The sequence below is a fragment of the Toxorhynchites rutilus genome, chromosome 1 (genome assembly GCF_029784135.1).
Source record: "Toxorhynchites rutilus septentrionalis strain SRP chromosome 1, ASM2978413v1, whole genome shotgun sequence".
Lineage (NCBI taxonomy): Eukaryota > Metazoa > Arthropoda > Insecta > Diptera > Culicidae > Toxorhynchites > Toxorhynchites rutilus.
The window spans coordinates 115,238,312-115,265,763 of NC_073744.1; the positions used below are offsets into that span (position 1 = coordinate 115,238,312).

Consider the following 27,452-nt stretch of genomic DNA (forward strand, 5'->3'; position numbering starts at 1 on the left):
TAAGAAAATTGTTTATATATATAGTTTCAAAATTATATTTAAGAATTCGGCTCCTTTAAACTTAAGTAACTGAGCCTGTAAAAATAAACGAATTGATAAAAAAAAAAATACTCACAGTTTTGAATGAGAAAATTGCTTAGAATTTGGACACGGATCTAATTTTCGCTACGTTTAAGAAAAAGAGATTTTGATTTTGAGAGGCATTGATTTTTTTCAGTTTTTATTGGCTTTGTGTTCGATGTAATTGTTTTGCATGAAGGAATTCGGATATTAGAATCAAACGATGCATCACGAATGATATTAATTGGACAATGTAGCATGTTTCCATTTCATTCTGGTAGTCTTTGTCAACAATCACTTTCTAGCTTCACAAAAGTATATTTAGAGGTTGGGAATAAATATTAGAGTATCTTTCATCTAAACATCTACTAACAATGCATGTTTGCTAGAAACAAAAGGTGCTATTTTCATGGTTTTTTTCTCAACTGAAGTTAGTTAAAGAGCTTCACAAATACCTTTGTGCTCACTATTCACAAATTTTCAGTTGCTACAAAATAACTTTAATGTGCTGTGAACACTATATGGAATTGATAGCAACTCTAACGATTACACTCGTTGAAACTGAGCATGCAGCAAAATATGCATTAAAGGCTGCACAACCTTCCTAAAATGTTCGATATTCGATATATTGTTGGAAGCCATCCAAACTTATCCTCTCTCTCTACAACGTTTTGTGATATGAAAACATAGAAACATATATACGTGTATAAAATCGCATTTTATCATTGGTACTCGTTCCTGACTTATCGATAGGCTATTTTTAGAATTTCAAATTTATCGTAAATTAAATTTGCATTCTGCACTTTATATGTATGTATAACCGGTTTAATCTTCTACGAACATACGATTATGCCATTTTGGCTGGCCTCAAGAAACAACGTCTAGTTGGGTTGTAAAACGGCACGAGTATAAACAACACTTCAAATATGAGATAAATAGTCTACGGTTTAGTCATATCCGACGAGGGCGAACTTGGTTTACGATTACTGTCTTCATTTTCATCTTCTTCATTCAACGTATCTCTTGTATAAAAAGGAAAGCCAAATGTAAATATATATAACTTGATATAAAAATATTTAGTTGTTCTGTGTAGGATGCATCTTCCCCCTGCGCGTTCCCGGTGAGTCTTTGTGTCCACTGTTGGCAGCCAGACGTAGCAGGACTAGACAATGGGGAAAAAGGAAGGGGGGAGACGCGCTAGACCGCTTCGGATTCGCCTTCGCTAAGTATCATCGAATGGATGTCGACAGCTGAGCGCGTTTTTCTTGGCGGTTGCGGTGGTGACACCACGTGCGGCCCAACAAAAACGGAATTCTGCCGGGGGCGGATGTAACCCGGATATCCTGCGGTAGGAAGTTGAAATGTTTAAAAACAAAGATGTTCTGATTAATGCGATTTGTTTTTACCTCCCGAGCAGACAGACGTCATTGTTGTTTGCAAACCCATGGACATTCGGGACAGCGATGATCTCTGCAACGGGGAAATGGCATGATGTATTATTAAACAATTTGTGGTTTCCTTTGTTTTGATTGGTTATTACTTTGTTTTATTTTTATAGGATGTGGTACCGCATCCAATTAGCATGAATCTCTATCGCAGATGAATGGGTTCATATATTTTCGCTCAACATAACCCAAGAACGCGATTATCTTTATCAGGTACCGTCGATGGGGGTGAAAATTGGTTATGGGGTTGAAATTGGGTCATAAATTGAGAAAGTTACTAAAAGTAATATCTTGACAAATATTGCGAATATTTTTGAAAGCTGTGAGTCGTTTAATAGGAGACATATTTCCACAACTTCTAATGCATAATACGTAACTGTAGTAAAAATAGTTATTTATTAATAATTCATCATAGTTTAAGCCATCAAATAACAACTCTGTAAAAATCTCATGCCCAGCATTATACAGAACTACTAAAATTGTAAGTATTGGTTAGAATTATTATTTAAAGTATTATTTAAAGTCTTGTCAGATGAGTCATTACTGATTTTGAACATCATTTTTTTTCCATTCGAATTTCTATATTTTCGACATCTCTTATTTACACTGAGTGGGGGTGAGAATGGGTCAGATATAGTGATTGTTAGATTTTCATTGGTAGTTTTATTCCTCATCGTAAAATATTAGACTCGTATTTTTTATTTTTTTCGTCAGTGTGGCCATTAACATTTTATGGTGGTCCGAAAAATCAACTTTTCCCCCTTTTGACGTAGGACTACGTCTAACCGGAAGATATAGGGGGTGAAATGGAAATCTAGGCACTGAACAAATAGGAAAAAATGCAAGATTTGGAACGCTTATAACTCGAGCATTTCTCAATAGATCGCAAAGGTTTTTTCATCAATTGATAGGAGATATATCTACGCATCTATCATAACGAATAACATTTCATTTTTCTTGAGATAAATAATTGAATAATTGTGAAATATCAAGCATTGTCCAAATGCACTATGTGCCCATTTTTGATTGGTCCATTTTGTGCTCCTCAAATCGTACCGACCAAAACGGGCAACCACAGCAGCAGCGAAATACAATGAAGCACGATTGGAAAGGAAAAAGAAAAAAATGAACGAAACATTGGTCGCAGTCTCACACATGCGTAATTCTCGAGCCAGCCAGTCAGCTTAAAAATCCCCGCTCCGCTGCCGTAACGATCATTCTTTGTGTGGACACCGACTGGACAACATCGTTGCTGGACGAGCTGGACGGCGAGGGATCGAGTGCCTTTCTCAAGGCAAGAGGGCGGAGGTGGTAGCGCTGGAGTAGAGTAATAGAGTAGAGTAGAGTTTTCAAAGGGCCTTTCTCAAGGCTAGAGACGAATGAACTGCAAAAGTTTAAAGTCTCTATAATACAATACCTTCCTTCCTTCCTTCTGTAACGATAATTCTCATTCAAACCGTACACCACATCGTTTCGCATCACATCACATCATCAAACTAACACAAGCAGCCATGTCTGGACATGGCAAAGGAGAAAAAGTGAAAGGAAAGGCAAAATCCCGCTCGAACCGTGTTGGACTGCAGTTTCCCGTAGGTGTATTCGCCAATTGCTCCGCAAGGGTAGCTAGGCCGAGCGCGTTAGTATCAGTGCACCAGTCCACCTAGCAGCCGTTATAGAGTTTCGGCTGCCGAAGTGATCGAGTTGGCTGGCAAAACTGCTCGCGCTTTGGTTCGGTGGACATCAAGACCTCAACAGGCAGACGCAGAAGAAAAAAAGTTTGTTGTTTATACAAACTGCTTTGGTGGCAAATCCAGAACAAGGCGGCATCGAGGGTGTTCGAAATGGCTTTTTTTCAAAACCACGAGTACTAAGTTTCCTAAATTGGAACCATTCCATAAAACACGGCGCTTATCAGGGCCATTAAACCTTTCAAAAAAGAGTTTACGAAATACAGTTCAATGCTTTCTAAAACAATATCCACAATAATAATAAAACACAAATTGATTTTTTCATAATCCTGTTTTTCAGGATATGATGAGTATGAGAATTTGGCAGTTGTTCTGAGCTTATTGATGGTTGGGGACTTTTCCGATTATTCAATTTTCACCAATTCTTAAATTGTTTCCAGATTGAAAACTTATTCGACATTCAGCTAATTGGACGGTCATGTAATGCGACATATTTAGTTGGACATTTTTGTAAACATAGAGTGCAGGGTCCAAATTATGACCCCACATTGAAAGTCGACACTGTACCACTGTCATCGCAAATGCAAAATTCAATTACAGGTTAAAATCGCCTCCAATGCGACACTGAGCGGTGCTTCGGCACGTCGCATTAAATGTAATTTACTGTACAACATGTCACAAGCTGGATGGGAAGAAATTTTCCAACTGTGAAATATGTGGCGAGTGGTAAACGCAATCGCTAAACAGGAAGGTTTAGAACGAACAAGATGGGGATATCGAATAATAACAGAACAATAAACTCTTTAGATTAAAGTACAAAACGTAAATCAGTGTGGTTGTATGGCATCGTTTCACATCACAATATACCTAATAGCGGTTATAGAATTTCGGCCGCCGGAGTGCTCGAGTTGGCTTGCAAAGCTGCTCACGACAATAAGAAAACCCGTCTACAGAACAGAGCACATTCGGTTCGGTGGCAACAACTAGTTTCAGCGAGTGGCAAACGCAATCGCAAAACGGCAGCAGGTAGGAGAAGGAAAAAAATTGTTTATACAGACTGCTTTGGTGGCAAAACCAGCCACCGTAAAACACCGGCGCTTTTCAGGGCCATTAAACCTTTCAAAGAAGACTTATTAAAAGTTTTCACAATACCAAAGCATTCTAAAGTGACATAATATGACATATAATATAAACTGATTGATCATTCAGTTTTCACAAACCCATGCATGGTTTCCGAATTAAAAGTGGCTTCAAATTACAACACATTGTATGCAGGATGGCATTGACGAATTTTCTCGGTAGCAACAACTGCTTTCTTTGGTTGATAACTGATGTTGAAAATTGACTGACGTTACATCTGCATTGTATAGAAACATAACTAAGGAGCAACATGATGAGCTATGTATTTCCTGCTGCTCTGTTCTTATTTTAAAGGACTTTAATCCTGTGTTAATTTACTGTTGGTTTTTCAGAACGCTTATAGCTCGTTTAATTCTCGACAGATCGTAGAGTTCGTCTCCAAAACCTCAGTTCTTTTTCATTTCTACGGGGGTCACTATTTATATTTCGGGAATTGGCAACACTGATGTTATGTGAGTCCATCTGACGGTTCCATCGTAAAGTTTGACATTTTTGACGATATACGTACTCAGAACATTTTGTCATACGGACGCTATTTGTTCATTTTATATTTAGTTGAAAGTTTGGTCTCGGCAAAAAAATGGAACTGAATCGTGAACATTTTTGTGCGATGATTTTTTACGACTTTCGACGTGGATTATCACAACAAGAGTGCGTCAATCAACTTAATTTGGCTTTTGGCGATGAAGCTCCATCAAAAACCACTGTGTATCGCTGGTATAGTGAATTCAATCGTGGTCGTAGTTCGCTGTCCGACGAGTTTCGTGAAGGTCGTCCAAAATCGACTGTACTGCCAGAAAACATCGATGCTGTGCACGAAATGATTAAGCAAGATCGTCATGTAACCTATTGTGAGATTGAGGCATCCCTAAGCATTAGTTCCACCAGCATATATGCGATTTTACATGAACACTTAGTTGTGCGAAAATTATGTTCACGTTGGATCCCACATAATTTGACAATCGCTAAAAAAAAGGCTCGTGTCGATTGGAATAAATGCTTTGAAAATTGGTTTAATCTTAGAGGCGAATGAACTGCAAAGTTTAAAGCCTCTTAAAAACAAAGAAGATAAGATTGGTTTAAGCGCATGCAAAAGTGTATCGATCATCGTGGAGAGTACTTTGAAAAACAATAAAAATATATTCGCAGCTTAACTATTTGTTTTTGTTCCTATTCCCGAAATATAAATAGTGACCCTCGTATTTACTTTGTTTGCGGAGATACAAATCTTACAATTCATTCGTCTACGAAACCACAGTTTAAGGTACGGTAATGTGCTGAATAGTGAAATATATGATAGTGAATGAGCTGATGACCACCTATGCATTCCCTATCACAGCCATCATTTTGATTGTACGATATGTGCATACGCCAAAAAAAGCCCGGCGTTGAACATTTAATAAGTACAAAGCCTTCAGAAAAAAATCAAGAATCAACTATGAGATAGTGAGAAAAAATTGAGAAAGTTGGTAAAAAAAAAGCAAAAACACAACACAAAAGGTTCTTTTCAGAACCGCCAACATGTTCATAAAGAGTAAACAGTAAACTAATCCATTTTTCAGGTAGATAGATCGGTATTCACGTAGGAGAAGGAAATAAAACAATATATTTTAAATATATATTTAGCAAAAGCTGTCCCCTTTGTATCGCCATTCTTTGTGTGGACACCGACTGGACAACATCGTTGCTGGACGGCGAGGGATCGAGTGCCTTTCTCAAGGCAAGAGGGCGGAGGTGGTAGCGCTGGAGTAAAGTAGAGTAGAGTTTTCAAAGGGCCTTTCTCAAGGCTAGAGACGAATGAACTGCAAAAGTTTAAAGTCTCTATAATACAATACCTTCCTTCCCTTTGTATAGTCCTACGTCACTCCGGTTATGTCCCCGACATTACCCACCCGTCTTTTTTTTCCAAAAATTACCTTTTTCAATAATTCATAACTTTTGAACTACTGGACCGATTTAGATGATCGACACATCAAATTAAAGCCGATGAGCTAGTTTTGTTCGAAAAAAATTACACTTGAAGAAAAAACGAATTTTGTTTTCGTAATTATTGATTGTAGTTGTTTTTCATAGTTTACATGGTTTCGGAATTAAGGTCACCATATTATTTTTTATTTCTTGAAAGCTGAGGTTTTTTCACATAACATATCCGAATATCAGAGAGGTGTTTTTTTTTCGTTTTCGAGTGATTCTGCAAAGTTAACATGTTTTCCGTTTTCGTTCAATATTCCTATGCGACTGGACAACATCTATGCGACTTGAATCCAATTCTAATGTTTATGTGGTATTTCATGTGGATTCAAATTAGTATATCGATCATCTCAATCGGCCTTGAAGCTTAAAAGTTATGAATTGAAAAAAACCCATTTTTGGAAAAAAGGGAAAAATGATTTTTCGGACTATCGTTTAATATCGGAAAATCATAACTCTATAACACAAAATAACGAATAACGAATTTCGTATATGTTATCTAAAAAATCTTAGTTTTCAAGAAAAAATATAAAAAATAGCGCCCTTGGTCCCGAGACAATGTAAACTATAAAAAGAATACAATCAATAATTACAAGACCAAAATCCAAAATTTCTGCAAGTATAATATTTTCCGAAAAAAGACTAGCTAATTGGCTTCAATTTCATATGTCGATGATCTGAATCAGTACAGTAGTTCAAAAGTAATGGATTTAAAAAAAGTCATTTTTGTAAAAAATAAGAAAAAATGATTTTTTGAGGAAGGGGTGCAGTGAATCGGAAATTGTGTCCCATTTAGCGCTTTTAAACGCATTCCTAGAGTCGATCGTTACTATTGCGCAGTGTCGGTCATCCCTCCGCTTTTATTTCAATTACTTCTCAGCTTATCCGATCACCATCCGGATGGCATCAACAGTCGACCTGTCTTTCCGGAAGCCGAACTTCATTTTTGACAGACCATGGTCACACTCCGTACATTTCGTCAGCCGGTTGAGGATAATCCCCTCCAAGAGTTTTCCGAGCATATCCAGCAATCATATAGGCCTATATGATGTTGGTCGTCCCGGGGGCTTTCCTGGTTTCAGCAGCAACTCTAACTTCTGTATCTTCCAAGTGTCTATCATCCAGACATTTTTGTAGCACTGTCCGGGAACGCTTGTATCGCCACTTTCAAGGCCACATTGAGGATTCCATCGAGGACGGGCGTTTTCTTCACCTTTGATCTTTACACCGCTGCTACCAGTTCGCCCATTTCAGTGTCTTCCCTCAGAACTGTACCTAACATTCCTAACATTTGGTTGGTGAATGACCATCGGAACTTCGTGTACCTGCAGGTTTAAAATAGATCTCATTTCCTATCCTTACCTCCCCACGGTGCCGACTGGGTCAAGCGGAACCATAGTGAAGATCAACCCCTGTGGGATTAGCGAAGGAAGGGGCGGTCTGTTCACCATGGAGGTGTGGCTCAAAACACCATCTGTTCCCCATGTCAGGGGCGGCTGATCATTGTCCTTATGCTAGCGTGGGACTCCGAACATGAATGTGCACGATGATACTCCAGCGAGAAAGTGGATTGGTGCAGTCCCTGCAACCCACCCGAGAAAGTGATACGCACAGGAAAATTCACGAAGAAATTCGAGACAGAACAATCGTACTGGATTCACACTCAACGTTGGATCTGGCTGTCTTCAGCTGAATATGAATCCAACTCTGCCGGTTTGTCTTCCAAACATAAACACGAGGCTTCTACAGAAAATAAGGACGCATTTTATTTGTCAATGAAACACAATCCAGATGTCGGTTTTACCCTGACTAGAAGTGTCAGTTGTACCCCGAATGGACTCGCAATTTTAAAACAAAATTTTTGGGCATCGATAAGTAGCAAAACTATTTATCGTCTCACGAAATATACTGAACACTCTAAGATGAGTGAGGCTCATAGAAAGTATCGAATTTCCCAAAATTTTCCAACACACTTTTTCAGTTAAAATTTGGTCGCTTATTTTTATTCATTGCTGCGCCCCTGGTTGTCTCATCGAGAAACTATTGACAGCGTTTTGATCCGGAGGGTTTGTTTATTCAGTAGTGAAAATTTCATCAAGATTGAAGTACACATTCAAATGTTATCGACGATGGAACGCGAAAGACGGGAAAAAAATCTGCACACTCATGTGGAGAACCAGAAGTGGTCAAGAGTTTTCTCTCGCGAAATTCCTGAAATTTTCAAAATCGAAAATAATTATCGTACTCAAACGTTAGCGGGAGACCCTTACGCTGAATCGGGTGAAATCAATCAAGCGTAGAGGTGGAACATATGACCGGCATCTACGAACAAAAGTGATTCGAGCAGTCTACAACAATCCTGCAGATAAATTTGCCCCTAAGTTGATGATTTGATAAGGGGTCTGTAGTTGTGGAGAGAAGACAAACGTTTTTATCACTGGGGCAACCATGAATGGAATAGTTTACAAGAACCATATACCATTCATTTAATCACGCAAAGGTCCGGTAAAGTTCTGGCCTGACTAGGGAAGCTGCCATTACAGCCGAGATGTCGGCAAGTAGTTTATGAAGAACATGATCGTTTCCATTGAAAAAACTATCTATCCGCCAAACTGTATTTTCGTCCCATCTAGAGATATTGCCAATTATCAAAAGCAAACTGAAGCAATTTGGCAGAACCAGAAAAAACCCAGATCAAATGGAAGAATGGTGGAACATGATAGCCAATACGGTTACCCGATTGATTGTATCACGAAAAGTTCGAAAATTCATTCGAACAGATGACGAATTATTTTCATGTTTTTTGCCTAAAAGTTCATTCAAAAACCTACAAAATGATATCCATCCCTTTTATGTACGTTATTTTTATGCTGAGAAATGTCCTACTTTATACTTTATACAAATTCTAACTGAAACAAGCTTTAAAACGCTCAAATTCCACAAGTGAAATTTTACACGGACTGTCTCCTGTTTGTTAACCGGTTTTGTTTTGTTCTTTGTTCTGCGAATCGACTTTCACAGCTGAAGGAGGAATCTAAACGAAAGAACGACAAGTGCATCCAATTGGACAAATCTGAGGGTGTTGCTTTTACCCTGATTTCCCCTACACTCAGCAACAACTTATTAGGCCGTATGAATAAAAAAAGTATCTACTTATCCTGCCCGTTTCCAAGTAGAGTAAACTTTCTTTGTATTTACTTGAATCCGTATGATTAAAAGTTTACTTTACTAATTTCATTTTAACGTATGTTCGAATTCGAACATAGTTTTTACTTTGTCAAACATCTGTCAACTGATTGTTTTTGTTTGGTTTCAAAACGTCACTTTGCTCGCCCGTGTTGTGATCCTTTCGTTTCGTTGAACGAAGTATTCGAAGAGATTGTTCTGGAAGATAGTGGTAAGTTGTGTTTTTTAATTGTTGCTTAAAAAATACTAGTTTTCAATAACAAATTTACAGTCGAGGGATCTGCCGAAAAACAATCAGCAGCGGTAGTGGAAGAAAGAGGAAGAATCAATCTTATCAGGAACAAATGGATGCTGTGTTTGTGGATGTACTGGAGAAAGTAGGAAAAATTTTACTTTCCGAATTGCAAAAAAAAGAATTATAGGAGGAATTGGTGAGCCGACGATATCCTTAATGCCTCCCCACACAATTGTGTAGCTCATAACCTTAACGCAAGGCGTCAGTTTGATGCAATGATTGCAATGCCAGAGACTTCAGCGAGTGAATAATTTGGTGGCGTCCACGCAAGACGCAAAACAAAGAAGAACAAGCAATGTTCATTGGTTTGAATACAGAACGAGACTGAAAGTTTGCCTCAGCGAGATCCACTGTTAATACTCTAGGCAAGTATTCCCCTTCATTATTCTTCTTTTCCTTTATTCACGGATACTTCAAATCCTACGCTTTCCCCTTCGTTGCTCGTCGATAAGTTGCACGTTATCGACAGCTCTGTTCGGGAAAGCACACAAATTTTTGAATACAAAACGAGACTGAAAGTTTGCCTCAGCGAGATCCACTGTTTATACTCTAGGCAAGTATTCCCCTTCATTTTTCTTCTTTTCCTTTATTCATGGATACTTCAAATCCTACGATTTTCCCTTCGTTGCTCATCGATAAATTGCTATTTATCGACGGCTCTGTTCGGGAAAGCACACAAATGTACAGAAAAAATGTATGGGAAAATGGAAACGCCTAAAGTTTTCATGAATTTCAACCATTTACAAACCAGGGGATTCTAATGTATAGCATATTAAACTAATCTAAGAGAATTTCCGATTCGTTTAGTATGTAAATCGCCAAAATTCTTTCGTGGCAAAAATAGTTATTAACGTTAACTTTATTTCATAAAAACGTGACCTGTTTTCTGATTTGGCACATTTAATGAAAGACGTAGTTCTACGTCAAAAAGCAGCGTTGACGGCGATGCGACAGCAGTTGCTCACCCGATGTGGATTGAAGTTCTCTGGCGACCAAATATTGAAGAAAATCAATAATATGAAGACCGCTGTTAAAGAAAAAATGGGGAGGCGATCTGGCGTAGCGGTAACATCCATACCTCTCACGCTAAGGGTCACGAGTTCAATTCTCACTCCCGACATTCTTCCGAAATGGAAGGTAAAAGTGACGAACCAGCCAAATGTGTTGAAAGTCACTATAAAACAGAAAAAAAAGAAAAAATGAATACCAAAAAACAGGGAACGTTAAAATTGTGCTCAACTACCCGCAAGAAAAGTTTTATGGACTGCTGAGGGGTATTGACAATCCCAGCATCATCAGCGTTCCGTGTAAGCAAAAAATATTCAATTATTTTAATTGTATTAAAACTTATGAATTGTTATCATTTATCAGAACTTTTACAGATGATCTAGCAGTAGGAAGCAAAAATATTGCAATGGAGAAGGATCCACTGAAGAAGGAGCATGATTCTTCTGATGATTATGATTACAACAGCTTGCAGAACGAGTTTCCGGCGCCGAGTCAAGCGTGTCAAACACTTAAAACAAATCGAAAATCGATATGTGTTTTATTATAATTCTATTTTTACTTTTTATTCACTCTCAGTGAATAAAATGGTATTTTTATTCCCATTTCTCTCCTGAAATTGTTCTTCAAAGCACTTTTATAGTTTTACAATTTTTTTTTAATTCCAGGCTACACGTGGCAGAACACAACAAACTGTGGAACAAAACCACTTTACAGATACACGGGCCAAAGGTTGTGCAGTCCACTGATCATTCAACAAGAGCCAAAGGTTGTACCGCTCATGACAACTCTACACGAGCTGAAGATTGTACCGCCCAGTGACCATTCTACCCTGGATTCCTCGAGTCAAGAGAGATGCACCACGATTGATATGAGGTACAGACTAGGGGGGCGTCGCTGATTAATGGTCAGTTGCACCCCAATAGGAAGCATCCCGTGTCGGCCACACAAACAGAGAGTACTGGAGACTGCAACATCCCAATTTATTTTTATTTATTTATTTATTTAGTTGTATTCGGTCTTCGGTGGTACCGTACAGACTAATCCTAACCTATACAAAATTTTTAAGTCTACAGATGAAACATTGTCTGGTTATATTGAAATCAAATTTATCACAGATGGCATTGAAAGCTTTGAGACATGAGCATAGAGAACTGTTGTATCCGTAATTAGTCCTGTGCCTAGGAATGGCGATTAGAGCGGAGTGTCGCAGCTGGCGAGGGGGTACAATAAGTGGAATTTCACGTAGTATATCGGGACAGTCAATGTTGTTCGTCAGGACGTCGAATATGAACAGCTGTTGCAGCCTTAGTCGTCGTACCGACAGGAGCTCGAGATTAATCAAGCGGCAACGATCTTGGTAGTCAGGAAGATTTAGTGGATCATTCCAAGGCAGGTTTCGAAGTGCGAAACGTATAAACACCTTCTGGATGCGTTAAATGCGGATTATCTGATACATGTGGTGCCCAAACCGGAATAGCGTATTCTATAATGCTACGCACTAATGCGCAAAAAAGCGATTTCAGTGCATATACATCGGTTAGCTGAGCAGCATTACGGCGAATAAAACCAAGTGCGGAAAAAGCTTTGGCAATACTGATAGAAACGTGCTCATGAGAACGAAGTTTAGAGTCCATTATAACTCCCAAGTCGCGAATGGACTGTACGCGTTCCAATGGAGTATTGTTGATCAGATATTGGTGTGAGACTAAAGATCGACTGCGGCTAAAGGTGATCGTTTTGCACTTATTTATGTTCACACTCATACCATTCTCTCTGCACCAGCTCAGAACAACGTCAATGTCGGTTTGCAATAATATGCAGTCTAATGGAGATGCGATGACTCGAAAGATTTTAAGGTCGTCAGCAAATAGTAGCTTACCGGAGCATATACGAAAGCATAAGTCGTTGATGAATAGGACAAATATCAATGGACCCAGCACACTTCCCTGTGGTACACCAGATGGTATGTTGAATGTACTGGATCGCGACGAATTCAGCTGTACGAATGCCTTCCGATCTGTTAAATATGACATTAGCCATTCCGTAATCCACGTCGGGAGGCCTATGTGTTGCAATTTTTCGACTGCATAGGCGTGCGGTACAGTGTCGAAGGCTTTCGAGAAGTCGATATAAACGGAATCAACTTGATTACGCCGTTCGATTTCATGGAATAGTATGTTGGAGTAGCACATTAGGTTGGTCACAGTTGAACGATGTGGTATGAATCCGTGCTGATAGTCAGAGATAATCGGCTTGGCTGCATTAAGCATGACGTTGTGCATTAGAGATTCCAAAACTTTTCCCAAACAACTGAGAATCGAAATTCCCCTGTAATTGACAACATTGTATAAACTGCCAGATTTGTGGACAGGAATCATTGAAGCTGTTTTCCATAAACTTGGAAAGCATCTCTGTTCTATTGAACTGTTAAATATCATCGTCAAAGGAACGACCAAAGATACAGCGCAGTTTTTTACTAACAAAGGTGGCAGAGCATCCACTCCGGCTCCTTTCGAAGCATCCAATCTGACCAATGCACCAAGTACTTCATCGTTGGAAAATCAGAAGATCGGAAGGTGAATATTATGGGTTGGCACGTTATTGAAACATCCCGGGCGAGGTACAGGTGAAGTTGAACAATACACACTTTGGAAAAAGTTAGAAAAAAGATTGGCAGCTTCGTTAGCTGTGCTGGCTGTGTAGTCATTATATGTGACATTGGTTGGCACGCGGTTGTTAGCTTTTTGTCCTTTAACGTACCTCCAAAACATCGATGGGTTTTGTTTCAAGTTTGATTCCACTCTTGATAAGTATTGTTGGTAGGTGGAGATGTTTAATTCATTGTACGACGACTCGATTCCACGTAACCACTCTCTATTCACATCAGACCTGTGAGCAAAAAATCGTTTGCGTGCTTTCCTCAGTCGGTTACGCAAGTTGCGAAGCTCAGTTGTCCACCAAGGTTTTTACTAACGTTGCTTGAATTACGACGACGGCGCGGAACATTTGAGCAGATTATTTCGATCAGTTTGTTGTAGAATATGAGGACGTTTTCGTTAACAGACTGTCTATTCAGAAAATGTTGCCAGTCGATGGACGAAAACGCGGCATTCAGCGAGTCGAAATTGCTACGTCTGTAGTCCAAGTCGAATTCATCCGTAGCAGAGTGAAGTTGGTGGTATGTGACCGAACTCTGTATGTCCACCAACAGAATGAACGGTGGGTGATGTGTGTCGATGGGCAACAGTGTAAGTGGTGGTTCGAATACCTCAGTTATATCAGGAGAACTCGTGAAGGCTAAATCCAGAAGTCTGTTGTTAGAGTTGACATATGAGTTCACCTGAACCAAACCACACGACGAGATTGGATCTACTAGATTTGTCTCTTGCTCACTGGATGCATTAGAGGGTAAATATCCGTTGATGTCCTCCTCGAAACACCGTTGCAGATGAGGAAGATTATAATCTCCAATGAGCAAGATATTGTCGTTGAGTGATGAACGATCCGATATGTTTTGAGCAGCCACAGCGTGAGCCGAATATAGCCCGACATCGGAGCACGGAGGAAGGTAGATAGCAGAGATGAACAGCGAACGATGAGGAAGTGTTAATTTTACAACAACCTGTTCCAGCTGACTACAATCAGCTAAGGAAACCGTCGTGCATTGAAGCTTAGATTTCACAGCTACAAGGACGCCACCACCCCTCGAAAGGTTGCTAGTAGCCTCATTGCGATCACACCGGAATACTGTGTAGTCCGATGTAAGCTCTGTGTTACAGATATCGGACCTGAGCCACGTTTCAGTGAAGACGATTATATCGTAGTCACAGCACGATAGTTTCAGTTTCAGGAGTGACGTTTTTGTGCGTAGACCTCTGACGTTCTGGTAGTAGACAGATAAATTTTTTTGATCAGGTTGAGCCACACCGTTTCTGACACTGATTGTTGCCGTGGTGCGTGAACAATCGGACCCCCTGACGTGACAGTTGGTTGAGACGCTAGAACCGGTGGGTGAATCAGAAGCTGAACTACAAAATACATTTTCGTATTGCCAGGAGTAGCAGGGTGGAAGACCCCTTCTCTGACCCACACACAGGCCCAGGACGACTGCTGAACGATGGTTGGAAGAGCTCGACTGTGGTGGGGAGATTAGGGGTTTCCATGCGGCCAGTTTCATTGCGTCCTGGAGTTGAAGCGTGTTGCGTAGAAAATCTTGATGGTTGACGATTGAACGGTGTAATGCTGAAACCATGCAACGAATCAGGGGTTGGTCTGTTTGGAAAAAAATTGTACTCGCTTGATGGAGCAGGCTGGACTGCCCTATCTCCATTATCGAACACAGGGCCGGGACGACTGCGGCAGGAACCGATGAGATATGGTTCGACTGTGTCGAAAGGATAAGGGCTGTCCATAGAACCTGTTTGTGTGCGTCCCGGGTTGGCCCCGATGATCGATGTTGATAATATTTGATCGGCTTTAGTAAATTCTATGACGAGTTCTGTCGAGAAGACGTAGGGCCGTTTTTTTGGTCGTAATCGAAAACACGGATGGTGATTCCTTCTGGCCAGTACCAAGTATCGCCTTCTACGTTGGACACAGCTTTATTCACGGTCACTTTAAAAGAGACAAAAGATAGATCTTCCAGACGTTTACCACGGGGAACCAGCTTGACTACGCTGACTAACGATGGGTCTACATTTGCGATCTCATGAACATGTTGTTTTATACCACATTCTTTTTGTTCTGGGGTGAATGGAGTCACGTAGAAATCTACCATATCGTTAGTCGGTTGTCTGACTTTGGCAACAATCAAAGTCCCAGTAGTATTCCGAGTAATATTGTGGTTACTGTTGCTGGGCAAGTTGTGATGTACGGAAGTAGCTGAACTAGATCTATTAGTACTACCTTCGTTTGGAGCATTAGATAGAGGCTCGTTCGCGGATAAATCATTCGACTTTCCAATTGGCGCTGCCGGTGTGGATGCAATTGCCTGAGATGTAGGCCTAGACTGCAAGTTCGACAGGATTTTCACGCGTCAGTTTCCTACAACGAGCTTGTCTGGTTGTTGTGCAACTGAGCTGTTGACTTCATCCAATACTTCAAAGAAAGATGATTCGTCACATGATCTCGAGCGATTTATAGGATCGATGGTATCATCTAGATTGAGCTGATCGATGTTGTGGAGGAAAGTTGACTTGTCTAGCGATTGGCTGGTTTGTCTGAGTTGCTGTTGTGATCTATAGAGGGTTTTATTGATAGTACGAAGATTATCGCCGTAGTTTCCTAAACGTGTATCCATGGAGTCCGTACGTATCAGCAGCTCGCGTAACGCTTTTATAATAATTTTTTCGCGATTGTACGTAGCTGGGTTAAAATTTAGTCGACATGATTCACACAACCAAAGTAGTCCGACTCGTGCTGACCATGCTGAGTAATGCAGCTTGGTTAATCCTACACAAGTGTGGTGGAAAATAAAGCTACACGAACCACTGCACGTGATTACCTTCCCGGAACTCAAGGATCGTGAACAAGCTTGACATGTATCCATATTGCAGAACAAGTTTGAAGATCACGAACCAGCTGAATTTCAATGTCGCACTAGAGTACGGTGATAACAGTTGTTGGAAACGCCTACAGTTATGCAGCCACTGATGGAAGGACAAGCTTCGAAGCTTCCAAAGCTTCCAAGATTTGCTACGTGGTGGCACTTCGAATCGATGAGTGAATACAAGCGAGTAGGAATAGGCGATGGCGGTGTCAATACATTAGAATATTCACAACAAAAGCATGAAAAATACTCATACACAACGCTACGACACGATACAGGTATAGAGTAATGTGATAATGTTGACTAGTATAATGCGGCACGAGCGAGTCTGGTAATAAACAACACGGAAAAACAAACGTAATTGGCAAATGAAACTGCGACGGAAACAATGACGTTACACCAACAATGCTGACTTGCATGAATTTACAGTGCCGATTTTCTCTAGGCACCTTGGTTTTGGAATCTCTGTTAGGGAACACATTTCGGTGGAAACAAATGTTCCCTCTACTTTTATGTGTTTGTAATCCCGGTTTCCCCTGACTCCTTGGTTCTGAAGTCTGTGTTGGAGAAACACATTTCAGTCGGAACAAAAATACCCCCGACTTGCATGTTTCTGCAGTGCCGATTTCCTCAGACATCTTGGTTCTGAAGTTTGTGTTGGGGAAACACATTTCAGTCGGAACAAAAATACCTCGACTTGCATCAATTTGCAATGCCGATTTCCTCCAGGCACCTTGGTTTTGAAATCTCTGTTAAGGAACATATTTCGGTGGGAACAAATGCTCCCCCTACTTTCATGTGTTTGTAATGCCGGTTTCCCTAGAAACCTTGGCTCTGAAGTCTGTGTTGGGGAAACACATTTTAGTCGAACTAAAATACCTCCGACTTGCATGTTTCTGGAATGGTTTGGTTTGGTTTTTGATTATGGAGATTTGAAACTTTTTCTTTTCATTCATCTCTAGCCTTGAGAAAGGCCCTTGGAAAAACTTTGCTTTACTCCTGTACTACACCTCCACCCTCATTGCCTTGAGAAAGGCACTCGATCCCTCGATGTTCAGCTCATCCAGCAACGATTTTGTCCAGTCGGCGAAGTATGTGTTAGGGAACATTTTTCGGTGAGAAAAAAAGTCCCCCTACTTTCATGTATTTGCAATGCCGATCTCCTGAAGGCTGCTTGGTTTTGATGACTGTGTTGGGGAAACCGTAAATCGGGCCAATAAAAAAGGGCTGTTAGGGTGTTTAGATAACGCTTAACATTTTACAGTTATTTGTTATTGTTTATCTAATGAAAAACAACATTTTATTAATTGTGATAGAAGCGTGGAAATATTCCCTATCAATTGATGCAAACATCCTTCCGATCCAGTAAGAAATGTTCGAGTTATAAGCATTCGAAATCTTTCATTTTTTCCGGCATGTTCTGTGTTTAGGTTTTCATTTTACCCCCCCCCCCCCCATATATTCCGGTTAGACGTAGTCCCACGTCAAAAGCAACAAGATTATACAGATGTCTCAAAGCCAACCAAGAAGAGCGACACCAAAAAGAAATAGAGCTGTTGGTTCTGAAAAAGGAAATTGCTGGCCTGAAAATCAAAAATCTCAAAGAGAACATGGTCATCTAAAAGAGAAAGTGTATATATTTTTTTAAATCACATTTTTTTAAACTAAAGTTAAAATAATAAAGTTTCAAAGGCAAAATATTTTTATTTTATAACTGAATTTTAATGTGTATTGCAATTGCACCTCGACAACGTTTTCCTATATGGCGAATAGAATTGCCATGATCGACTCCCTTATTGGACTGTACATAGTTTGACTGAAGTGACTCTTCCGGCAACGTGAAATCTTCATCATTTATTATCTTCGCCACATTATGGAGCATGAAGCACGCAACGACTATCTGTGGCACTCTTTCCGTTGATATGCGGACTTTTGGTTGCAAAATGGGAAATCGTTCTTTAGCTTGTCCGAATACCCGTTCGAGTATCACCCTTTTCCTAGTATGCATAATGTTGTAGCACCTCTGTTCTGCAGATGACGGGTTTTTAAATGACGTCATTAGCCAAGGCATCGCTGTTGTTGTCGGAGAGTATTTCACGAATGACGGAATTTCTCCATAATCTGGCATCGTGGACAGAACCAGGTCACCGACACTCCACACTCGTGAACATCTCTCGTCCATTGCACGTAGCCTGAACGTTAAGCGACGTTAATCCTTTGCGATTGAAGAATTCATCGGCAAAGTGGTGTGGCCGTTGGATGAGCACATGAGTGCAGTCAAGAGCCCCTATGCAGTAAGGGAACTTGTACTTTTTGCTCCATAATTTCTTTTCGTGTTCAAAATCTTCCTTCGTTGATGGGAATTTAATCCACTCGTGGGATTTTTCAACGATCGCAACGTTTGCCAGACAGTTTTGCAAACGGTCGTTTGGTGTAGACCCAAATCCTCACCAACTCCCACCTAGAAAATCGTATATCTGTTTTTTTGCAATGCCAGAGTAAGTAATGAACAGCATACCTGGAATCCAGGATCGTCCACATAACGCAGGAAACATTAAATTTTTTGCATGTTTTGTAACACTCCCCTTCTGGTTTCCTCATAGTTGGGTAGAAAGGTTCATGCTAAAAAACCTACATTTTCGTGACTAAATAGTAGTAAATAATAAATAAAGTAGTAGTAAAGTAGTAAATACTTAATGTCACTGCTCGAATGCGTATTCATTCGAGCAGTCGAGCAGATTAAGTTTTTACTACGTTTGGTATGAATGAAATTAACAACTAAGTATTACTAAGTATACTTTTCGAAAATGGATGTTTAGCTGATTTCGTATGAATAAAACAGCATTTATCAAGTATATACTTCGTAATTAACAAGTGTGCTCATGAGCATACTTTGGATCTGAAAACACATTCATTCGTTCTGATGTTATATCCGATTTATGTTTAATGCTGCTATCTTGCGCTTGAAGTTAAACATGTTAACAATCTGCATTGATGGCATTGAGCTTCGTTTACTAGTTTAGGGGAGCGTAAAAAAATTGATTGATTTTCAGGCGGAATGAACACGTTTTTAAAATTTAAATTTTGAATGAAAAATAACCATTCCGTACCAAATTAGCATTCTGTTTAAATGGAAAACACTTTTGTGTGCAGGTGGTGAAAAAATCTTGTACGAAAATTGTTTCTGAAGACAACTTTATATTATAATTAAGTGTTTCAATAATTATGTTGGGAATGTATAGACAAAGGGTTCAATGAAAAATAAAAATAAAAAAGTGTTTTCATTTCAAATTTTCATTTAATTTTTAACATTTGAAAACTGGCTTCGTGTCTTCTAATCTGATAGGTATTACACTAACGAGATAGGGACCCAAACTATGGTCCCCAATTGAAAGTCGCAACCAGACGTCGACACTATTCCTTTGTCATCGCGAACACACGCTTTGTCCGAAAAAAAAAACGTTTTGAAACGAAACCTAAACAATCAGTTGACAGATGTTTGACAAAGTAAAAACTATGTTCGAATTCGAACATGCGTTGAAATGAAATTAGTAAAGTAAACTTTTATTCATACGGATTCAAGTAAATACTAGGAAAGTTTTCTTTACTTGGAAACGGACCGAATAAGTAAATCCTTTTTTTTTATTCATACGACCTATTGTTGCAATGATACTCCTAATTTAAAAATATCTTTTGAAGTCGAAAGTAAGACAAACCTATCTTCAATGTTGATGTTTTAAAGTTATTGAACTAAATGAATGCTATAGTACGTGATAAAGGTTATGAAGGTAACGGGAATGATGAAATGACAACCACAAATCCATTACAAATAATCCAACACTTAATTGTATTTGCTTGAAAAGCTCTGATTCATCCAATATTTATTTAAATGAATTTCAATAAGATCACATCTCATTCCCAGCGAATCTTGTGCCACAGTAGCTAAATATAGCTGAATGCTATTGTAAGCACCCTTTCCAAGCCAACAGATGCTCCAGATCACAGTACGACATTCAATATGCATTGTGACCGACGAATAATGTATACATGTATCGATTTTTACCTGGGGGACCGGCGGTAAGTCTAGGTCTATGTCCACTAGCGGGCAAGAACCCCGATGCTGCTGGATGAACTTTGGCTGATAAGGCTCTAGCATTCGAATTTTCCCCCATCGGTGGAAGAAAAGTCCGATTGCACCTATCCAGAGTACAAGTACAAAAATGACAATGAGTGCCTCCTCAGGCCTTACAACTATATTTGGTCCAGATGCTGTAAGCAGAGAAAATAACAAAATAGGTTATCATTTTGTTGTTACAAAATAATGATTTATCAATACAATCAACACACTAACACGAGTACCTACAACGGGCCAAAACATAACAACCGAACAACAGACACGTTCAGGAGTGGTACTTATTCAACGATTATCTGCAGGATTTTCAATTTGAATAAATCATGAAGCGGAAAATTACGACAGTAGCAGACCGGTCGTGAGCTGTAAAACTGGTTAATTCCGAATGTATTATCTTCCTCTCGCTTATCGCTTTTTTCGCTTTTTTTTCGCAATATGGGAGAATATTAAGTAGCATTTCAGCTCATTTACATGGGATGTCTTCATCCGTACGATGGTAATTACAGAAATGAACTCTGGAAAGCGTTCTATCCGATACTGGAACACAGGCAGTAATGATCTTTTTCATCTGCACTTTCACTACGCTGTTCTTTATTTCTCTACTTCATAGATGAGTTAGAAGAATATGTCGATGGGATGCGGAATCGTTGGACGAAAACCGTGAAGTGAATTGACGCTAGTGCATGAGATGATTAACAGGCGGTGAAAATCGGGTCACGAAGATAAGTGCAAATTAAATTGAAGTGTAGAGTGTCATATCCTGTGGATTCTTGTATTTTCTTAGCAGAATGATGTCATCCAGAGATGTTTTTGTGATAAGTAAGAACTATAATTCAAAAGTAATTAATGATACTATCGTTTGATGATGTTGAATTCACGATGGTTAGACACATAATGGAGTGGAGGTAGTTGAAGCGGGAATAAAAATGTCATGCTTTTGAATACGGGCGGCTTTACGATCCGGACACCTTTTCATTGTATTCAATATCATACCAAAATCATAACATCTTCTACATGTGGAATTAATATGACTGATCGTTACTATTGTATCAATTTAGTGTAGTGCCAGACATAGTACCTGACAGAAAAATATGACGAATTTCGTCTTAGGAGTTGGCAGCACCATCTCAGATAGCAGTGAAACGTTGTGGGTGTAAAGACATGGGTCATTTAGGTAACTTTGCATTCTTGAAATTTTCAGCACATTTACATGGAAAGAGTTGTTCGAACAACAACTTTTTCATTTTTTTTCTTTGTTTTTGATTTATATGACAGCCCACCCTAAGAGAGGGGGGGGGGGAGAAGTATCTAATCTCTATAGAAACATTTATTGCATCCTAAAACCTTCACGTGCCAAATTTGGTTTCGTTTGATTGATAAGTTCTCGAGTTATGCAGAAATTTGTATTTCATTTGTATGGGAGCCCTCCTTAGAGAGGGGGAAGAGTGTCGAACCACCTTAGAAATGTTTCTTCCCCATAAAACCTCCACATGCCAAATTTATTTCCGATTGCTTGATTAGTCATTTAATTATGTGAAAATGTATGCGTCATTTGTATGGCAGCCATGCCAAATTTGGTTTCATTTACTTGATTTGTTCTCGAGTAATATAAAAATTTGTGTTCCATTTGCATGCCAGCCCCCCTAAGAGAGGGGGGGAGGAGTATCTCACCACCGCAAAAACATTTATTGCAGCCTAAAACCTTGACATGCCAAATTTGGTTTCGTTTGCTTGATGAATTCTCGAGTAATGCAGAAATTTGTGTTTCATTTGTATGACAGCCCCCCCTAAAAGAGAGGGAGGAGTATCTTACCACGATAGAAGCATTTATTGCACTCTAAAACCTCCATATGCTTAATTTGGTTTCATTTGCTTGATTAATTCTCGAATAGTGCAGAAATGAGTTTCATTTGTATGGCAGCCCCCCCTAAGAGAGGGGGAGGAGTATCTTATCACGATAGAATCATTTATTACACCCTAAAATCTATACATGCCAAATTTCGTTTCATTTGATTGATTAATTCTCGAGTAATGTATAGATTTGTGTTTCATTTGCATGGTATTTTTCTCAAACTTTGTCTCAAACTATCATGAAAACCTTAACCGGCCTCAAAAACCCCTACATACCAATTTTCATGTCGATCGGTTCCGTAGTTTCCGAGTCCAAAAGAATCAGACAGACAGACAGACAGACAGAAATCCATATCCTTTTTTATATATATAGATTATCACAATTTACATGCTCTGCTAACTTTTCTCTATTTAGAAACATGTCAAGAACATATCAATCGTGAAAATTTACACACAAAAATGTTACGAGCAAAACATTATTTTTTTCACGAGTCTTCATACAAAAATGACTTATATTCCAAAAAACTATAAAAGATAGAAAGTTGATGTCTTCAACAAAAGTTTATATTTTAACAAGATCTAAAACTTAGTCGAATACAGTATATCGCTATCTTGACTTTAAACAAAATTAGGATAAGTTGTATTTTTTTCAAAGAAAACATGAAAAAGTTGTTGTTCGAAAAACTTTTTCCCTGTGAAACTACCCATCTTCCGATGTATGGACGACTTGTTGGAAATTGTAAGGGCTATTCATATATTAGGCTGTCAAAAAGTCCTGCGGTATTTTTTTTGAATTTTCATTTGTTCATAAAATTAGTTACAATCATCTGTTTTAAGTCAAATATGCGCCGTTTTGTTCGATAACTTGTTCCCAACGAGATGCCAACTTCATAATACACCTGTTATAGAAGCTCGCTTCCTTATTGGCAAAAAACTCGGATAGCCAATTTTCACAGGCCTCTTTTGTGGCTAACTTCTGACTACCTAGCTCGTTCACCATGGACAAAAACAGGTGGTAGTCACTTGGTGCAAGGTCCGGACTATACGGCGGATGCAAAAGAACCTCCCATCCGAGCTCCCGGAGCTTCTGGCGCGTCACCAAAGAAGTGTGTGGCCTGGCGTTGTCCTGATGGAAGACAATGCGGCCTCTGTTTATCAAAGATGGCCTCTTCTTCATGAGGGCTACCTTCAAGCGGTCCAGTTGTTGGCAGTACAGGTCCGAATTGAGCGTTTGGCCATAGGGAAGCAGCTCATAATAGATTATTCCTTGACAATCCCACCAAACACACAGCAGAACCTTCCTGGCCGTTAATGAGGGCTTGGCCACCGTCTGAGCCGCTTCAGCGGACTTCGACCATGACCGTTTGCGCTCCACGTTGTCGTAAGTGACCCACTTTTTATCGCCAGTCACCATCCGCTTCAGAAACGTGTCGATTTTGTTGCGATTCAGCAGCGATTCACATGCGTCGATACGGCTAAAGATGTTTTTTTGCGTCAACGTGTGTGGCACCCATACATCGAGCTTCTTTGTGAATCCAAGCTTCTTTAAATTGTTAATAACGGTTTGATGACTTATCCCCAGCTCTTGGCCGATGCTACGGCTGCTACTATGGCGGTCTTTCTCGGCTAATTCAGCGATTTTGTCGCAATTTTCGACGACAGGCCTTCCGGAGCGTGGCGCATCTTCGACGACCTCAACACCAGAACGAAAACGTTGAAAGCATCGTTGTGCGGTGGAAATGGAAACTGTATCGGGTCCATAAACTGCATAAATTTTATTGGCAGCTTGAGATGCATTTTTGCCTTTGTCATAGTAGTACTGTAAAATATGTCGGATTTTCTCTTTATTTTGCTCCATATTTGCGACACTATAACTCACGAACGACTTAACCAAACAAAACACTGTCAAGGACTATATTATAGCGCGCAAAAATACCTTTCCAACAAGCTATAGTATGACTCGATACAATGAATACAACTAGAACTACGCGCTTACAACGACACCTCGCGGAAATTCCGCAGGACTTTTTTGACAGCCTAATATATATATATATTGGGAAATTAAAAAAAAATACGTTTTTGAGAATAAATTTTAATTTTTAAAATAACTTTTTTGTCCGGGAAGTTTTTTTCCAAGAAATGTTTGGTATTTGTTTGTGAAAATTTAAATAATTTCCTACATTTCATCCTTTGACAAGAATTTTGTAGGTATCATAGATTTAAGTTATAAATTTTTGTAAAAAATTAAGAAAAAAAATTGGCTTTTTCCAAAAAGTAGTCTAATTATTTTTCAAATATTTCAAGTATGCAAAGTTGCTTAAATGACCCATGTCTTTACACCCACAACGTTTCACTGCTATCTGAGATGGTGCTGCCAACGGTCAGTCGAGTTGGCATGAAATTCGTCATATCTAAAATCAAAACAAATATTTGTGTTTCGCAAATGAAGAAGATGATTTTAAATCCGGACGGATCAAACGATGACGATCCAATTCCTTATTGAATGAGTTGCATAAGAGTATGTTACAAGCCTTAGAAAGAATGGAGGAAGGATTTTTTAATGTTTGATGTTTGGTTCAAGATTATAATAGAACAACAATGAAATAATAAGCTCTACAAAAACCAATAACTAGTTTCTCTAAAAAAAAATGCTGCTGACAGAATGGGTTCGGAATTTAAATCAGGATTAAAAAGGTATCCGAATTTCAAATCACGGCACAATGAAGAAATTTATGAAGTTTGAAAAAATAAACCATGATTTTGTGGAATTCTGCGAATAATAACATACATGACTGGCTTCTAATTCTATACGAACGATAACTTTTCATGCTACGACGTATGAGGAACAAGTTGCATAACATCGTGAGTGATACGTATTAAAAAGAGAGCTATTCCATTGCAAATAACAATTTTTTTCATAAATTTTATTTTTGTATTTTTTTTATTTGGCTCAAATTTTGTAGATGCATTATTTATGTTCAAAAAGTTCAATTTGCATCATCGGTTTGCCATTTAGACTCTAGCTTTACTTTTGAGAATTAAGTCAGCAGAGAAAATTTCAAATTTTCAAAAAAAATTAACTCAAAAAAAGGTTGGTTCCATTGTCTTGGTGTCTTCCGCTATGTTTTAGATTATTATTGGGACTATGTGGAGAAAGTTCGCACTGTTAAAAAAAGTAAAAAAAACTTTTTAAGTTTGCGGTATAACGCGGGGCATATGATGAAACCATTAAATGCGGATAATAATGGAAATCCAACGTGTCCCAGTATTTCATTTAAGTCTCATCAATGTTCTTTATTAATTAAGGAAGGTATATGATAACTGCTACTTGCCTAATTATTTCCTAGCTATTAGTACATTATCTGTGTTATTATTATGTTGAATCACATAGAAACCATTCAACTTAAAAATTTGTTTTTTAATTTTTTTTATTTTCTAGTTTTTAGTACATTATTTGTATCATTAGCGAAATATCTACAATAAAACCATTCAAGTTTTTTAATTTTTTTTATTTCTTACCCAACTTTCCTCGGAATATTTTTAAGATGTAATACCAAAATTCATTTCCAAAATACATGACCTACCACACTGACATTCGAACATACATACAAACCGTTCAAACTGAATGAAACCATTTAAAAAAGTAATTGGTTATTTGGGGATTGCGGCCATCTTGGATAGTAGATTTTTCATGATCTACTTCGTTCTAATAGCACTTTCATTTGATACCCGTATTGATGGGGTATTGAAAAAAAATTCACCGTTTCACCGTTTTGGATTTGATTTTTTTTATAAACAACTATGTTCTACTAGGCAAGACCTTTCATTTGATACACATATTGATGAGATTTTTGAAAAAATATATATAACAGAAAAAATAAAATGGCAGCTATTTTGGATTTGCATTTTTTTTTATGAATAAATGTGATCTACTGATCAATTTTTGCATTTTTCACAAATCTTTTTTTTTTTTTAATATATGGCACCATTTTGGATTTTCATTTTTCATAAAAAGTTGTGTTCAACTATCCAAGCCCTTTAATTTGATACTCATATTGATGAGGTTTTGAAAAAGAATATATATATATATATATATATATATATATATAATATATATATATATATATATATATATATATATATATATATATTGCGTAATTTTTTTGGATTTGCATTTTTCATAAACACCTGTATTCTACTAGTCAAGCCCTTTCATTTGATACCCATATTGACGGGGCTGTGGAAAAAACCCATATTGATGAGGTCTTGAGAAAATATGTAATCCGCCATTTTGTAGCGGCCGCTATCTTGGATTTTCAAGATCATGAAATACGCAGTTTATAGTGACTGCAGAGATAAAAGTGTGTACCAAATTAAAGATCAATCGGTCAACAGGAAGGTAGTCAAAATTCTATTAATGTGGGACAACACTACAGACATTTTTCAAACATACAAACATACAAACAGGGCAAGCTAAATAAAACCGTTTAAAAAAAGTAGAAGGGTTGAGCCTAGGGGCACAGACGTAAGTTTGACGTAGAATTATGAATGTTCGGAACAATATTTTCAATGTAATTCTTTTCATTGTTCAGAAATCTGTTATTATAACTTTTTTGAAAATGGTGGCTTTCATGGTCAAACGAGTTATAACGAACAAAGAACAAATGCTTTTGGCAGGAGGTTCAACTGTCTATTTGAAAATGATCAATGAATATCAGTAAATGGTAAGAAAGTTAGATTTATGTATATTTTCAATGGTTTTAACAAGCGATTTGACCAAAGCCATTGCACTTTACTTTACTTTACAGGCTATTGAAATCATTTACTTTGAATACAGACTATTGAAATCATACCAAACTGTATATAATGCGGTGCCCGATCGGAAATCCATTTAGTAGTGATTGCAAATTGACAGGGCTCTCGCTCGCTTATAATTCCGCTTGGTATTTCTGGGCAGGAATCGGCTTCTCTTTTCCGGCTCAATGAAGTGGTATGATAATCATGTTATTCGAAAGATAAAATATCAAAGACATACAGTGATGGGCATTAAAAGCCCACCTTGCAGATTTAAGAACTTTTCTCAATTTCTAAACTATTTCATCAAAAACTACTACAGTAATTTCATACA

The 27,452-nt window shown here is 38.5% G+C and overlaps 1 protein-coding gene across 2 annotated transcripts in view; it reads right to left on the reverse strand.

Annotated features, from left to right (window-relative positions):
* Positions 1 to 295: 295 nt before the first annotated feature.
* Positions 296 to 27,452, reverse strand: part of LOC129766173 (uncharacterized) — a 161,547-nt gene continuing 134,390 nt past the window's right edge. For both annotated transcript variants that reach the window (XM_055766654.1, XM_055766666.1), the window contains 3 exons: positions 20,405 to 20,610; positions 1,467 to 1,530; positions 296 to 1,403 (listed from right to left, as the gene is read on the reverse strand). In XM_055766654.1, the coding sequence (XP_055622629.1) occupies positions 1,258 to 1,403; positions 1,467 to 1,530; positions 20,405 to 20,497 (303 nt within the window). In that variant the 5' untranslated portion in view covers positions 20,498 to 20,610 and the 3' untranslated portion in view covers positions 296 to 1,257. The remainder of the gene's footprint in view (positions 1,404 to 1,466; positions 1,531 to 20,404; positions 20,611 to 27,452) is intronic.